General features: G+C 39.7%; 1 protein-coding gene across 1 annotated transcript in view; it reads right to left on the minus strand.

The window, feature by feature from the left end:
• The window catches only part of LOC135708655 (uncharacterized), an 86554-nt gene extending 70059 nt beyond the window's left edge, over positions 1 to 16495 (minus strand). The window contains exon 1 of the mRNA XM_065230758.1: positions 15962 to 16495. Within this exon, the coding sequence (XP_065086830.1) occupies positions 15962 to 16495 (534 nt within the window). The remainder of the gene's footprint in view (positions 1 to 15961) is intronic.
• Positions 16496 to 18062: the final 1567 nt, after the last annotated feature.

Raw genomic sequence — 18062 nt, forward strand, 5'->3', positions numbered from 1 at the left:
CACAGGGGCATCATCTTTGCGAGATACAGACGTAAATCATTCAAATCAATATGCCAACCAAATTTCCCTTTTTTCAAGCCATTAACGACCCAGCAACCGGTGATTCCTTTTGCATGCATATGCACTCTAATGGGTTTATGAGTTCCACTCCAATCTAAGGGGGAGCTCGCTTTAATTATTTAATTAATGACCAAGCAAGCAGATAATTCTTTGCTTGGGCTGGTTCACACCATCTAATTTGGCGGAGATTTTCGTACACATACACTCATTCGGTCGCTGACTAAGGGGGAGGGGGCGGTCGAAAGCATCCATCAACCGTCGCCGCGTCAAAATGATAGATAGAAAGAAAGGAACGACCCATACACGCATCTAGGGTAACCATCATCATCGCCTTCACGATTCATCTCCTTTTTCATCTTTCCGATCGGGCCAAGTGCCAATCTATGGGAGTTCGACCCGGGCGGACGGAGTCAGAGAAATTGAGAGAGTGAGGGCTGCAATTTTGGGGGTCCAGCGATCCAGCTAATGGCAACATCACCGAAATTTGTGCTTTTCTAAGTGCCAGCTGCAAAGCAAAAAACCAGTCATTTGAATAGAGTTGAAGACAGTATCAGACCGACGATCGATATTCAATATTTATGGAGCATTTCAGGGTAGGTGATCCAAACGAGTAGGTCAGAGACCCGAAAATTGCAATGGATCTATCAAATACCCGATTGGAGCAGCATGTACTGACAACAATACTGATTATTCACCCGATCCAAAGCAAATGGCATATTAATCTACTTGGCGGTTGTTGTGTATCATTTTGCTCAAATCGCTTTGATTTCTGCATTGTTTAATTTTTGAAAATGTACAAGTCATTCGCAACCAGTTCGCAAATGAAAATTTAATTCATCTTGTTCCGCCTCCCAGACAAATCAGCTTAAGTACATTCTTCAAACATTAATTCAAGCAGAGTTTAACTGTTTCTGCCTTGCAGACTTGCAGTTGGAGTGTTCGACCTGCTTGCAGTCATCTCAATGTCACAAACGACGGCTATAAGCACACCTCCTTCCTCAGAACAAGCTACAGGTCTATTCGATGCATGGTAGTAGCAGGTGAGCCGATTGGGTGTCACAGGCAGCATACAACGCCAATCGGCCATTGCATTGGTTATACCGTTGGTTTGTTCGTTCGGTTCAGTTTGTATGATTGCTACCGGTTGGGCAAGTGCGTTTATGTGGATGATTTCTCGCGGTTTAATGTCGAACGCCGTTATGTAAGCTGGCTGGCGCTCTGTGGGTGACACCACTGTGTCATCAGCATGAAAACCGGGTGGGACCTTCACTACACTTATGCTCGGCATTACTTCTGAACTGTGTGGCATTCGGCTTGATTCAGTGTGTATTATAGGCGTCATGAATGGCAGCAAGTGATTTATGTATGTATGCATGTATGTGCGTGCGGTCCACTATCGGTTGATCGATCGTTGATTGGTCATGTCGGTCAGTCAGCGATGGATGGATCGCTAGCGAAGAATATCATTTTGGTTTTGCAATTCATCCAACCACTTTTGGTAATTATGATGTTTGCATCAATCTGAACAAGAGATACACAGCCAGATAGGACTTCCTGGGCGGTATGACAGGTAATTCTGAATACAACAGATCTGATGTACCTGCTTATGATAAAACATCAGATTAATCTAGGAAGTGTAACTTTTAATTACCTTAACCTTTACTGCCGATACTCGCATAATTGTCCCATCTTTGCTGGATTTCCTATTCATATGGGACAGTTATGTTTTTATGGGCAGTTTAAGTGTCAAACATAAATTTTAATATATCTTCAATTAAGCCTCCCAAGAAGGCGGAATGGAAAGTTTTGAGTGACATTATCTGGCCATTTAATGATGAATTTTATGACTTTTGGTACTGTTGGAATCTCTAAGGTCTGTAAATTATTTTCATTATAATTTGATTCAACATCACATTGTTCCATCTTTTTCTGTGGCGTACTTGTCGGTATTGTAAGAGACAGAAAATTGCATTGATTATTACCCACCCAAGGGACCATCAATCCTTTAAGCCCCCTTTTTGCACTATATTGTATACTTGCTTAGAGCATCCGAATGCTTCAATGGCCTATTTTCAGTATCTAACACCTCCGCATGGTGACGCCAAAGTGCATTAGATGAGTAAAATAGCAAAACTACTCTGGAAGAAAATCAGCGATTCCAGATTTGAAGACATGTCTTCATTTTGAATAAATTTGAATATATGTGAAGACATTTTGATGTAATTTTTTTGTCTGCATGTTGTGCAGACTCTTTTTGTTGAAAATTAAAGTGTTGGTGCACACAATTGATGTTTTTGACGTTAAACTACCAACAATCGATACGAAACTAACGATTTTAAATTGGCTCACTACTGGTCTTAGAGTTACCTCGATGGAACTACCACTTTCATTACTATACTGGGAGTCACATAGCAAAATCGAAAATGAGGCATGTAACGAAAATGGGGCAGTTTTCAAAAGCATATTTTTCAAAACCATTTATGGGAAATATGTCATGCAATATGTCATTTGACTGAGAATTTATCCAGCATTTTTTTTTTATTGATTTATAGTACAAATAGTGTAAATAGTAAAGCAATTGGAAAATTTAATGAACAAAATAGGAACTTTTTGTGAACCGATCTGAAGAGCGGACGGATGCGGAAAATCTATATTCTCTCGCACGGACATCACTTTCCAATCCATGCGTATATTTGCATCCCACAGCACTTTCTGACAAGACGGTCAATCTGATCGAAGCTCGTTGCGGTGATGCGGAAATGCTGCCAGATAATCGAGCTGGTTGGAGCTAGCAGAAAACATCAGAGACAAACAGCATCCACCATCAATACCAACCCCACATTGGAACAAGTCGGAGCTCAGTGATAACACTTAACAGAGGGAGAGGAAGAGTAACGGAAATCTTCACCCATAGACAACGTCTGCCAAATTGCTTCCACCGAGCTGATCGAAGCTACGAGGCATCACTACAGTTTGGAAAAGAAGCCTGGAGTGAGAGTTTTCAACTAATTTTCACAATCGTTTGCAAATTATTGGCAAATCAAAATAGGCTACCGTGTCATAGAAGAACTATGAAAGTGAAGATTCTTTCAAAATAAGGGTGCAATTTTGAAATGCTTTATTTTGCAAATGGAGCTTTTTTTGAAAATCAAGTTGCTGCTACAGTGGTAGTAAAGCTGAAATCTATGTATACAATTAAAAATCCGAAAAGAAAAGAATTTCTCGACATTATAAGTCTTTTGAGAGTAGCCCTAAAGTTTTCTACTAACGAAGTACTAATCAAAATTTCTTAAAATAATCTGTTCGCAAAATAAATGCATTTTAAGATTGCACTCGTATACCTCATCGTTCAAAATGTTGAAACCATCATCACTTTTAAGTTCTTCTATCCTCCACCGGGGCCAACTTTGATTTGTCAATTGAGAAAAAGTTAATTTAAATATTCTTGGTATGGGATATCAACAGTCAACTATACTGCGGGGGAAAAAATACGCAGCTATCTGAAAAACAATAACCAACTGACCCCGCTGAAGAAACTTAATCAAATATGTCGATCTTAAACGATAAACTCTCTGTTCATAAGGTGTCCGATTTTCACAACAAATTTCCAATATATTTAATTTGCTTGTGCTCTGCAACTCTATCGAATATTTTTCGGATAATGTTGGGAGTATTGACATGATCAGATAATCAGGTTTGCAATTATTAAAACCTGTGGAAAGTTAAGAAGTCTAAATTTATGAGTTGCCAAAATCGGACCCATACTGCAGTCAAATAGAATATGTTTTATCTTGTGCTAGAGAGTGTAAGTTGGGTTTTTTACGGTTTTTATGGAGCTACCACTCACTGTAGTAAGACAACTGTCGGTACACACTAAGATTTTGTTTCCGTGTTCGGTAAATTTTACCGAAATCAGAACAGTTGAAAGATCGGTAAAACTTTGACCTTCATTTTAAAGGCTATTGAATTTGAAAATAATATCAAAACATGTTCAACCTTGTTTAAATGATCAAAACTTGTCATTTTAGTGGAGATTTAGTTTCAAAGTAGCTGAAAAGCAATTGAATTGCATAAATTTTACCGAAAAGTTCAGCTGTTCAGATTTCGGTAAAAATTACCGCAGTCGGCGATACTTTCTAAGTAGGTAGACAGTGGAATATCCTCGCTGTTCGACTTGATCAAGTTTAATAACCTCTAATGAAATTGTACTCATCCTGCCATTGTATGAAGGGCCAAAAACGGCTTGCGTAAGTCCGTGTGCACCATCACCCACGTGCGTTCACGGTATAAATGAGAATCTCCTTCCAACAGCAGGATCATAATTCCGGCCAAGAAACAGACCATCCAACAGAAGGATGCCCCAATGAATGGGGAGAAGAGCCCGCTCTATATTCACGAAATTTGAAAGACATGGAGTTGGCATTTCCACTCTCCCCATCCATTTCGCTTCAATCGGGTGCCCTGGTGGACCGTCCCGACTCCCAGCATTTAATGTTTCATATAATAAAGGCTGACTAAAAATAAATTCGTACGCCCCTCGTGCGCCGCTAGCACGTCTCTAGTGTTGGGAATCGAAAATCTTTGACTGTGGTTTGATTACACTTCTATACACGGTAACTAGCGTAAACACATTAATGAGTAAAAATACACATTTTTATGTTTATATGCTGTCAAAAACTGTGTAAATTTGGAGATCTTAAAATGTGTGAAAAATACACATTTTAAGAATGTAGTACCAGTCAAAACAATGTGTATTTTTATACTCATTAATGGGTGAAAAAACATCAAAACATCACCGAAGGCGAGTTCGGATCCGGTCCGGTTGGTGAATTAGGCCGGGGACGTGCTGACAATGTGTCCGTCGCGAGTTTTGGTGGTGATTCGGTGACCGACGTTGCCGTGAATCAGCTAGTTTTCCGGTTGCAAAAGTGCTCGATTGCTGGTCTCTCGCCGGTGTCGGAGATTGCGAGCATTCTGATTGATACCTCGCTGGATACGCTCAAGACTGTATTGCTTTTCGAGTAGACGAGAATAGCTAATCAACAGTAAGTTTTACTATTTAAATTGGGAAGCCGAACATCATAAATTCCTATTAGTTTGATTAGTAAGAGGTAAAACTATCAAAAAATCTATGGGACCATAACTGAGCAATATCAAAGTCAGTTGTTGCCATATCTTTTTTTTTCCTTTGGTTTGTTTTACGTCGATCTTGTTTTCCGTGCTGAGCATCAATGCTACCGACGCCAGGAAGGCAGCTCCCACACCTGGACCCTACCTATCGACCCATCAACTCATGAACCGGGGACCAACGGCTTTACTTCCCTTCCGAAGGAAGGCGTGATCAGAGATGCTATGCCTCAGAACATCCCGGCGGCGCCGACTGGGATTGAACCCAGGCCTGCTGGGGTGAGAGGTAATCACGCTTACCACTACACCACCGACGCCACTGTGTTGCCATATCTAAAGAATATCAAAAATCATAGCATTTTAATATCACATTTTGCTGTTATACTTCATTAAGCTATTGGTACAGACTTGGAAATTATTATCGAATTCGATCATTTTTTACCGAATTTTCAACAGCTGAACGTTCGGTAAATCTTTTACCCTCATTTCTAAAGCTGTTTCACGAAATTTAATTTTCAAAACACTGTCAGCCTTGTTTCATTAATCGAGTCTGCCATTGTGGGGAAGTTGTGGTTGAAGCCGTAAAAGTGACATTTCGAAAATTATTTTCTATGTTCGAAAATCCCCGTGCTGTTGATCGAGCGGTTTTCGAGCCACAGTTGTCAAAATTTAACTTCTTGTCTGTCAGAAGTAACCACGCTCGGATAGCAGGGTTAATCGATAATTTTCCATCTGTCAAATTTTAACCAAAAACCAGAAAATCTATGAAGAAAATCGAACATTACAAGCAGGCCCTTTTGAACGCTCACTGTCGAATTTCAGAACCTAGCACTGAAAATAAACTCGACGGTACCTCTATTTATGCTAAGATATAAGCATTTCAAGTCCGTCCTACTTGAAGAATTATGCAAAAAAACTGGGGTTGTATAAACCGTTGTAAAGCATAATTTTCCAAGTATGAGGGACTTTCATAGCTAATCTAAAAGCATAAATAGAGGTAGCGTCTGATAATTTATCACATTAAATGTCCTTTTTATCACCACAGAAACACCCCGTTCCCGTTTTCTTATGCAAAATAATGAATGTGCGTTCACAAAACGCACGAAGTCTTAAAAAACCATATGAAGATTTTTTTAATTCAATCAATAGATTAAAGATGTACCGAAATTAAACGGAGGGATTTCAAGCTAAAATGTTCTGATCGCGAAATATTGACTATCAATACCGAAAGTTCGCATTAATATCCAACCCATTTTGTGTGGTGTGTGCTGCTGTCTTTCAGTTTCAGTTTCAGTTGATTAGGGAACTTTCATAAATAACGTAGTAGTTGAGGGAGGAGAGGATTTTCAGCAGTTGGGACCGGCCATGTATTAGGTGTATTGCAAAACACGCTCCGAGGGGGAAGGAGAGTTAATTGGTCAAAAATATACGTAATTTATGGATGGCCATAATTTTACTTCCAAGGCTGTGTCGCCATGGGTGAGTTGAATTTAACTCGTGTTTAAAAGTGACAGATGAGTTATCGAATAACCATAATATACGAGCGTGGTTATTTCGGACCGACTAGAAGTTAAATTTTGGTAACCATGGCTGAGTTCTGTTTGAAAACTGATCAATTTCCGGCATTTTTGAACATTGATAATAACTTACGAAATGTCACGCTTAACCACGAGTTAAATGTAACTTGGAAATTGGTACACAGCCCAAGAAGTATTTCTCGATTACTTTTTCGAAGGAACGTATCAGCTTTTGTAAACAACGCATTTGATCGTCGATTTGGCGTAACTGGTAGCTCGCCCACGCATGCTAGTACTACCATCAGATAGAGGAAAATTTTCCCAACCTGTTAGCGGTGTAAGTATGTGGGCGAGCTATTAGTTATGGCAAACCGACTATAAAATGCGTTGTTTACAAAAGCTGATATGTCCTTCTGAAAAGTAATCGAGATTTGTAGTTATCATTCAGGCAAGGAGCGCTTGCGCTATCGAGGCGACGCTGCTACCAGCAGCCAATGATCTCAACGGGAACAACGCGCAAAATTCGAGTTGCAAAACTCGAACTCTGCGCGCTTGACAGGAACAGCCTTCCTACTGCTTCTGCTGTTGCTGCTGCTACCTGCTTACCCACCGTCCGAAGCGAAAATGAGTTGAGGCACATTAGCAGCGCTGTTTTATAACTTTTCTGATTCAAGCAGCACGATGTGCAACCAAATTGTACTTGATTATGAGGACTGGTTTGGGGAGAACGTTTATTTCATGAAAACAGTGATAAAATTATCACTTTTTATTTGTCCATTTTTAAAACAGTTTTTTATGAAAAATTGAAAAAAAACTTTATTGCAACAGCTTTTTTTTATCCATTTCGTTTATTTGGAAGGCTCAATCGCGTTAGCTTTACGGAGCCGATAATTCATTGTTCACTGTTTGTAACAAAATTCACTTAATTCTATGTCTAGTAGGAGTTGGGCCGATTACTCGCGGCTTACTCGAGGTTAGAGGGGTACATTGTTGAAGGATAGGATCAGGGGAGGAGCTTTAGGTAGGGTTTCGTTGTCTCATCAGAGCGTTGTCGCCAGTATGAATAGTAGTGCTGTTCTAGTTTCGTCTGGAGTTCGACCGGCTATGGTGACCAGTGGGCGACGATGAGACTCATCGAGACGGGGGGACAAGACAAACAAAAACTAATAAAGAGAGACAAAAGACAAAGGAATTAAATTCTTATACTAGACATTTGAAGAAACACATAAACGGACTGCATATAGCAGACATCGCGAGTTGCCAACAAGTCTCTGATAGGAACATAGGGTTGTCTTCCTTGGGCCTCGAGGGTATTCAAAAGTCGCTCTTTGGCGGCGTCATTATCCGTACATTGCCAAACTGCGTGTTCGATGTCATCGTAACCGTTTCCACACTGACAGATGTTGCTGTCCACGAGGTTTATTCTATTGAGATGAGCATCTAGCGAGTAGTGGTTGGACATAAGTCTACTCATCACCCGAATGAAGTCACGACTTAAGCCCAAGCCTTTAAACCACGCTCTCGAAGAAACATTAGGAATAATTGAATGTAACCACCGTCCAAGATTTCCAGTGTCCCAATCGGTTTGCCAACAGATTGCAACAGCTTACGAAAGGTATTTCCTATCGATTGGTGTATTCGAATTTCAATTTCATCTATGAATGACAAAGCTTATAGCGTTCAAAAAATTACATCTTTTTCGTGACGGTCGCAAATTTAAAATTTTCGATTTACCCCCAGTACCTTCCCGTAAGACGTAGTCCACGTCAAAAATACTTACCGTGCATTTTAACTCTTCCAAAGCCTTTCTTGAAATCATCAAAGTCCACGATCAAAAATCTTGTGATGTATTGTTATTGATATTTTGTCACAGCATGTCATCCGCCATAAATCTATGGGTGGACTCAAAATGATTCAGCACTCATCTTGCTAAGTAGTAGAACAAGATGCTAAGAAGTTTTTGTTACTATCGGCTCCGTAAATCTATCGCGATTGAGCCTTCCAAATAAACGAACTAGAAAAAAAAAAAAAAAAGTTTTTGTTCTACACAGAGCAGTAATCCTTAATTTTTCGATATGCCCATACTTCAAAGGTTTTAAAGATGTAGCAAACGACGATAGCGGCAATGTCAACCCACTTATTATTTATTTAGGTTAATAATGCAAACCTATGCAAACTATCCATTCAAAACGTCGCAGAGAACGCAAGCACGCTCATGTAAACACAACCACAACTACAAGAGTAAAAACGTCAAACACAACGTGGCCATCAAAGCAACATGGCAACTAACATTTCCTAGTGGGAGGCGAACCAGCCCAGGACTGAAAGTCTCCTTAATAAAGATATTAAAAAAAAAAGTTCCTAGTGGGACTGACATGCGCAGAATTTCATACTTCATAACCAATTTCTCGGCATAACAGTCCCACTGAATGGATTTCGTATTAAAATAGACATTGTGTTACCATTGATTCTGTTGAAATGTGAGCAATGCACTAACTTATTTTAAATTATATTTCTTCCAATGAGCATAAATGATTCGAAACATTATTCACGATTTTCTCATAGTAACTTTAAGAACATGGGACAGATATGCGTAGAACGGCAGCTATTGAAAGTTTGGACCGAAATCGATAATAAGTTGCAACCCGCGCAGAAACGAATATCTCGATACCTTAAATTGGTATGAATTAGCCTGACATAAGAGGTAAAACATCAAAAATACCACAGTGCCATTCCATTACCAAATTATATAAAATATAACAATACAGGTATTATTTTGTTATCCAATATCAGTATTTGTCATTTACAAAGTATTTTGCATGCTTTTTTTTTTTTTAATTATTATTTGGTAATTTACCTCAGTCTCAGGCTTATCATAACCAAATTTTGGTATCAGGAACAGGATTTGGCATTCATAAGTTATTTCCATCTGCTCGAGAATTGTGATACTTTTTTAAATTAATCTATTGAAAGACATATTAATATAGCTTATTCTGCAATCAGATCAACATTAGCTCCTTAATTCATGATACCAAAATATCACAACATATGCTAATTATGCTTTGATAGCAGAATAAGCTCTTAACATGTTATAGTACACAACTTACCAATAGCATAACATGATATAGATATAAAAATTAGATAGCGGTCTTATTGCACCAAAGAAAGATTTGGAATTATCGTTATGTGATATTATTTGTTTATAGCTTTTGAACAAAACTAGCGTACCAAAGGTATGATTGATTCCTTCACGTTAAAATCACTGAAATAGGGTTAATGTCTCCAATATTGGATCCATATAGAATGGGCGAGGTAAACATTTGTTCACTATAGCAACCAAAAATATCCATTTGTATTGCCCAGATGACGCATGGATCTTTTGATCCACAGGCCAACATTAGAACCATTTGTTTCGATGCCCGAAAATGGGCACTTATGCCGAAGTAGTTCTCAACCCTGTGTACTTCGTTTTGATAGGATAAAGTCATTTCCACTGATCTGCCAGCAACAGATTGTCTCCCCTCAATGAACCATTAACCGGTGCCTACTCTCTCCTGCTTCACCGTGGTGAGAAACGAGGGTGTCGAAACGATGACCACATCGAACTCCCTTCCGGCCGGTCCGGGGTCCACAGCATAACATCTTCGTCATCATTAGCATATCCATCGCAAAACTCTGCAGGCTTCATGCAACACATGTATGTAGGTATGTAAATCATCAATAGAACCCGACCGACCCCATGGAGGACCACCTCAGCCAGGCCGTAGGCCAAAAGCTTTTAGGGGCAATTAAACACCCCAGAGGCGATATGCCCCTCCACCAGCATCGCAGCGCAGGAGTAGTGTAGTAAGTAGAGTGAATTTTTAATTTCACGCAACAATCTAATGACGATAATCGATTAGAGCTTTTCTACTTCCCCTGCTTGTCCTTCCCGCATCTTCCTACACCTCGGATGTTTACTGCTGGGCACAATGGGCACTCGAGGCGCACAAAGCAACCCCCACGAGCCTCTCCGGTTTGCAAATGGACTTCTTGGTTCGCCTCATCAACGGCAGCAACGCAGCACTTTCTATTTATGATTCCTACCACTCTGACTGCGCTGAAAGCCACGTCTAAATGACTGCCTGATCCTAGCTAGGGCGATCTCAAGTCGCGGATCAGCAATAACCAAACGGTGATGACGGTTTAATGCCTGCGTTTTCTTTTATTGCGATGTTTGTTTGCTTGTTTTCTAATGCTACTTCACCTCCGTTCAGGCAAAAGCAATAACTTCTTCTTGAAGGACTTCCTTCCCTCGAGTGCTGGTTTTAAAGCGAATGGAAGTTGCGGTTTTGCATGTCAATAACTATGGTGCCAGAGGGGAGGCGTTTAACCTGCCCATCCCCGAGCTACGGATAGTAGTGTATAATACGTTCTTTTCCCGCTCTTACTACTCGCTTTGATTGCTATTTAGATGAGCCCCTCTGACGGAGCTGCGAAGCGGACAGAAGGCCCCAAAACCTGTCGGTTGATTTTCGATGGTTGTTGAGTTCGATTTTTTGTTTTTTTTTTGGCAAACGATTATCGGTGGGGATTGATCACACTTATGCTTGGCGGCTAGTTTGAAAGAAGTGCTTCTGACCTGGAGTGATCTGGGAAATGGATCATGTGGTGGAGCCTTGTTTGCGATGAGAGCTTGTTGGCAAAATGTTCACAAGTTGGGAATGAATTAAATTTAAAACAGAGCATAGGCCTTTTTAATGCATCACCAACGTAGAGGGCACCACGCGAGTTCGAGAGGAAACGTCAAACAAACCGTTTGTTTACATCAGAAGAAGAATTTTTCACAACGCAAATTAAAGCATTTTCCATTGAACATGTTGCCAATTTCCATCAGTTTTCGGAGGCGAACCAGCCTCAGGCTGAAAGCCTCCCTAATAAAGAAAATTTAACTTCCATCAGTAGTAGTCTTGTTTAACGATTTTCTACACATCTGAACGGATTTGCACCTAAACTATTCACACAAAAGAAATCCGGAAGATCATAACCACTAAGGCACTGTTGGAATTTTGCATTTTTCTCAGCAAAAATATTCCTGAACACAAGCAGAATCCTTGCAAAAATGATACAGAATTAAATGTTTCAACTATAAATCAAGTTTTTGAGCATCTCAGATGAATCAATTTATCAGGAAAAGTGAAAAAGTGTTCCGCTTCCAATGCCTCACGGCACAAATTTCTGCTCACAAAACCTTTTTTTTTTTTGACGTGCTCATATTCACCACCAGAGGTTGAATCGACCGCTTAGTTTCTATTAAAAAGGCGTATTGGTAGGTTGATGCTGTTGTTAGGACACTAGGAAACCTCAGCTGAGATTGATCCTGGGGATGAGAAAACACTCAACCATCGGAACCATCATTGAAAAAGTTGTCGATTTCAAAATTGTATGCTTATCTTTGCGCATTTTGTTTTTTCATCGCTATAAAGGGTGTATCCAATAAAAATGGCACACACATATTTACTCACCAAAATTAAACCGATTATCGGATTTTCTTGAAATTTTCACGAAATGACAAACTACTAATGAGTAATCCAGAGTTTAAGTTGTTTTTACCCAAATTTTCTTCAATTCCAGCTCTGTTTTAATAGTTTTGGGATGTTTGTGAAGTTCCGTTTTCATAATTGCCCAGAACCAGTGCTGAGATTTGTCATTGTCATTGACAGACTTTTGCGCGATATTGACAAAATTGTTTGTCACATAGTCAATGATAGACTTGATCCTCAAAAAAATCTTTGTCAAAATCTCATTCATTTTTTCGTCAATGACAAAGATTCACCTGGTAACAGAAAGGGTAATTTCTTGCATTCTGACTCACATTATTGTAATTAAAGCTTTTCAGGACGTAGATGCTTGTTCACTTTAATGGCTCCATGTGAATGTTTTCCTCAAGACATTTAATTTCATTTTAAATTAAGCTAATAAACAAATCAGCACATGTTCGTCACTGACAAAAATGCCACTGACAATTGACATGGTTTGCCTTGACGATGACTGTTAGCTCAAACGAGTGACCAAAGCAGAATTTTGAGTATCACCGTGTATTGTCGAAATTGTGCAGCACTGCCCTTTTTTATCAAATGTTAAATTCAGTCCTACATAGCCGTAATATGCACGCCAAGGCTAAAACCTACTTTTTTTATCTACTACTAACGGGTGTTCAATAAAAAATGAGAATGATTTCAGTGCCGTCCAGCGCTCTTGTGAGAGCATCGTGGCTATGTTGCGTCGTACGGCTGACCATTATGTAAACATTATGTTTTAAAAAAATACTGAAAACAATTTTTTTATATATGGCTGAAAAAATTCTATTTTTTATTGAACACCCGTTATTAAATCAAATATTAAAAATCCATCATCACCATCGTGGCAACAAAAATAGTTTTTGCAGTGTTTCAATAATTATTAAAAAAGTCATTATGACAGCTATCCATACAAAATAATCCGTTAGAGATAACTTCAAAAAGATACATAACTTGTCAATTTATAAAAAAAAAATCACTGGATAACTGTTCAAACGACTGTTTTAACGTGTGAAATGTAGTGTATTTAAAATTCTTTAAGTGTTGCTGAACGTTTTATTTGTCTATGCATCGAATTGAAAACATTTATTCCTTTAAAAAACATTGAATTTTGTGAAGCTCAAGTCAAGAAGTGTGGTGTTCTTATTTCAACCACGTTTCTAGTATTATATCTATGAAAGTCACTTCGTCTTTCAATTCGATCAAACAAATATCGAGGCAACAAACCGTTAACTACTTTAAAAATGAACACCATACTCAAATATACAATTCTTTGCTTCACCGACAACCATTATAAGGCGTCTAGCATCAAAGTTGAGCAATAGTTAAATCATTTTTCAATCGACATAGAATTCCATACTTCTTGGCAATTATCTTGATGACATTGTCAATGTGAGAGTTGAACTTAAGGTTGTCATCAATAATCACGCCAAGATATTTATTCTTCCGAACGTGATCAATAGTCTCATCATCAATTACAACAGAGACGTTCTCATTTACTCGATTCCGCAAAATTACCATCAATTTAGTTTTACTTGTATTGAATTCCATACTTTCATACTTCAACCATCTACCTAAGCAAATCTTCATTCAAGTGTGAAACGGCATCATCTAAATCCTTCGCTGCAATGTATAACACAGTATAATCTGCAAAAAGATTAATGTCGCAAAATCGTAAAACACGTCGTAAGTAATTAATATACACAATAAATAACAGGGGCCCTAATACACTTCCCTGGGGCCCTCGAAGGTTATTCCCCACGGGACTGGAAAAATATTCATTAAAACAGTCCGTTTAGCTCTATCAGACAAATAGCGTTGAACGCAGTACTCGTAATTCCAAAGTGGCTAGAAATTGTTTCAAAAGCGCGTTTCAGATCCAAACAAACAGTTACAATCGTATATTTACGCTCTAAGTAATTTTTCCACTTTGTTAATACCAAATTCAACGCAAAATGCTTCTAATTTTGGCCCATACATAAATGCAGCAATCGACTAAATGTTCAATAGCCACCAAAAATATCCATAAGAACCGCCCTAATAACGCGTTCATCTAGAGAAAATTGACAAATAGCAGATTTATAGCGATGTGCCCAATCGTAGATCCATAGGCCAACATTAGAGCCATTTCCCCTACATGAAATAAAAATAATCACTTGTGACAATCCTTTTTCGTTAAATTTATTTTTCTAACCTCCTTATATATTAACAGGTAAGGAATATATAACATATGTATAACAAATAACTGAATAAAATAAATCAGTTTATGACTCCTTATTCTTGCGAATTTGTTAATAGAAGTTTTGACATCAATTTTCATCAATATTTCGTACTGAATGTTCATAATCAGTAACCAATTAAGTCTGGTGTATAGCTTCTCTCATTTTATTTTTCACTCATTTAAATGTATCTTGAGCAATTGGTGGTCATCATTGAAATAACTATCCTCAGGATTAGTTCAACTTTTTGGAAAACTAATTTCCGTAATAGCAATTTTTGTTTTAACACAGCCTTGTTGCCCATGATTTGGACTTATTGAATGCTTTAAAATCTTGATAAAACGTGAAATAAAGAAACCCTCTCCCTAGGACGCTCTATTTAAAAGCTAAAATCGAGTACATTCTTTAAACGTTGGTACTTTGTAAACCGAGCAACTTTGTCGAAGACTGTAGAGCTGTGGAAAATATGCTCACGGATCTAGAGATTTGCCATGCTATCGGCCACACACACTCGCGCACACACACATGCACTCATGACTATAAACAGAACATCAAATGCTAGATCCCTCGAAAAGAACTAAACTTATCTTTGTTTGAAGTTGGTTGGAAATGCTATCTAACATGAATCTTTAATGTGATAATTTATTAGCTAGAGAATGGTCTTAGAATAGGGTAGGTAGATAGTTCCCTTAGAGTGAGGCAGCATGAAAATTGAATAGAAGTACAAATACACGAACTCATCGACCACCTTAAATTCGTCACCGTCAATCTGAACTCGGGGTGGGTCGCTAACATTGGCTTCCCTACAACCTCTTCCTTTCATGTATTTTGTCTTTGATGCGTTGATGGCAAGTCCAATTCGCCTAGCCTTCAGTCTGATGTACGTTTCCGCCATCGTCTCAAAGTTCCGTGCCGTGATGCCGATGTCATCGGTGAAGCCAAGAAGCTGGATGGACTTCCTGAAGATCGTGCCACTCGTGTCTATCCCTGCTCTTCTGATCACACCTTCTAACGCGATGTTGAATAGCAGACACCAAAGTCCATCACCTTGCCGTAACCCCCTTCGAGATTCAAAGGGACTCGTGAGTGACCCCGATACTCGAATAACGCACATCACTCGATCCTTCGTCGCCTTGACCAATCGCGTCAGTTTATCCGGAAATCCGTACTCGTGCATAATCTGCCATAGCTGATCTCGATCGATTGTGTCGTATGCGGATTTGAAATCGATGAACAAATGAAGTGTGGGCACGTTGTATCCGCGGCGTTTCTGCAGAACCTGGCGAATCGCGAAAATTTGATCCGTGGTAGCGCGGGCACCCATGAATCCCGCCTGGTATTGCCCCAAGAACTCTCTTGCAAATGGTGACAGGCGGGGGCATAGAATTTGGGAGAGTACCTTGTAGGCTGCGCTCAGCAGTGTGATTGCGCTGTAGTTGCAGCAATCCAACTTGTCGCCCGTTTTGTAGATTGGGCATACGACACCTTCCATCCACTCCTCCGGTAGTATCTCCTCCTCCCAAATCTTGGCAATCATCCAGTGCAGCGCTCCAGCCAGTGCCTCACCACCGTATTTTAATAGCTCACTTGGTAGTTGATCTACACCAGTTGCTTTGTTGTTCGTTATCCTCCTCAACTTCTTGAAGATCAGGGGCCGGTAGTCTGTCGTCTTCTGCGCGTGCTCCAAGGTCTGTTGCCATGCCACCTTCGTTTCTGCTGCATCATCGTTGAGCTGCTCGTCATAGTACTGCTTCCTCTTCTCAATCACCTCACATTTGTTCGTGAGAAGGTTACCGTCCAAGTCCTTGCACATATCGGCTTGCGTCACGTAGCCCTTGCGCGAACTATTTAGCTTCTCGTAGAACTGCCGTGTGTCGTTTACGCGGTACAGATTTTCCATCGCCTCGCGATCCTGGTCTTCCTGCTGACGCTTCTTCCTTCGGAAAACCGAGTTTTGTTTGTTACGCGCTTGTCTGTCGTTTTGTCGCTTGTCGAGTGTTTTGAGCGCATGCATACTGCAACTTAGTAGTGATCCTAATCTAAGGCCTGAACTCGAAAAAAATGCACCAGACAAAAGTGTTCGCCAAAAATTTATTTTAAGTCGGATTTTCTTGAAACTTTCAGGCCAGAGCAAGTATTTTTTGGCAAATTTGTCCACTTTCTTCTTCCTTATGTCTTCCGGAACATCAAACCGTGATTTGGCAACGTAGAACTCCAGCCCCGGTATCTGCTTTGCGTCTGCCTTGATGCAGGTTTCGTCATCCATAACCACACACACCGGTTTCGTTAACCACTCTCGATACAGTTTCCTTGCGCGGGATTTGGCCGCCGTGTTTTGTTGATCACGCCGGTTCGGTGCCTTCCGGACCTTGAATACACGAAGCCCAGCTTGTTTCATGGTTTGCTGAACGAACCAGGCGGAACACTTTGCCTTCAGAGCCGCGTCGCGAATCGAAAGGTTCGGATTACGCTTGAAATAATCCAACATCTTGCGGGCCTTCACAGGGTCAGCTGTTTTCAATTTTCTTCCACTTCCAGCCCGCCACTCGATCGTCTGGAACTCCTTAAACGATTTTACCACCCGAGACACAGTTGTATGGGTGATTCCCAGTTGTCTTCCGATCCATCTCATGGTCGCAGTCGGATTTTCCATTTTCTTCTTGTTTCGATGACATCTCAATAACCACTGAACCGATTGTTGTGAAATTTTGCACATGTAAACAATTCACTCCAAACTAGTTATACCCAGATTTTCATCAATTTTTAACCACGGATAAAAATTGTGCATTTTTTTCGAGTACAAGACTTATGTTCGCACTGCGGTACGTGCGGACGTTGGTAATGTCGGAGAAGAATTTCCCGTCGATTAGAACGTGGTCGATTTGGTTTTCTGGGTGTTAGTCAGGTGATCTCCAGGTGTCTTTGTGGATATCCTTGCGGGGAGAAAAGGTACTTCGGACTATCATACCACCGGGTGGTGAATGTGCCGGCTTCTATGCCAACTGCTGAGTCCTAGTCGTCGCCATTGGCGATGGCGATGATGACGATAATAGAGATTCACCAATGAAGCGATTGGTTGTTGTTGTTGGTGGTGATATGGATGGTGATGATTATAATAGAGATACATCAATGAAAAGGTTGGTTGTGATCCAAGAGGGTTCGTTTTCACCTTATATATCCAGTATTGAATGCTATTAGCCATGAAAATTCTGGGGTGCGATTTTGTGCGATTACGTTATGTCAAATGTAATGGTCTTGGAAAAATATGTTTGAAACGATGCAACAAAACAGGGTGGTACCTTCAGCAAAGTTGCAATTGTAGGAATACGCCTGTAAAAATATAAAATATATCTTCTTAAGAGTTTCAATTTTTGACTAATAAAAAACTTTGTAGAAGACAATAAATTAATAATTAAAAAGATACATTTTTAATAGCAGTTCAGTACAAGATTATAACAATTCCTTTTTAACCAAAAAATGGCGTTGTTATATCAACAAACATTTCCAAAGACACAAAATTACTGACACGAGTTGGAGTTATAAATGTGTGCATTGAAATCAAAATTTCGTTGAAGCTATCC

The sequence above is a fragment of the Ochlerotatus camptorhynchus genome, unplaced genomic scaffold (assembly GCF_037179485.1).
Source record: "Ochlerotatus camptorhynchus isolate MF236.1 unplaced genomic scaffold, CSIRO-AGI_Acam_v1.1 ptg000330l, whole genome shotgun sequence".
Taxonomy (NCBI): domain Eukaryota; kingdom Metazoa; phylum Arthropoda; class Insecta; order Diptera; family Culicidae; genus Ochlerotatus; species Ochlerotatus camptorhynchus.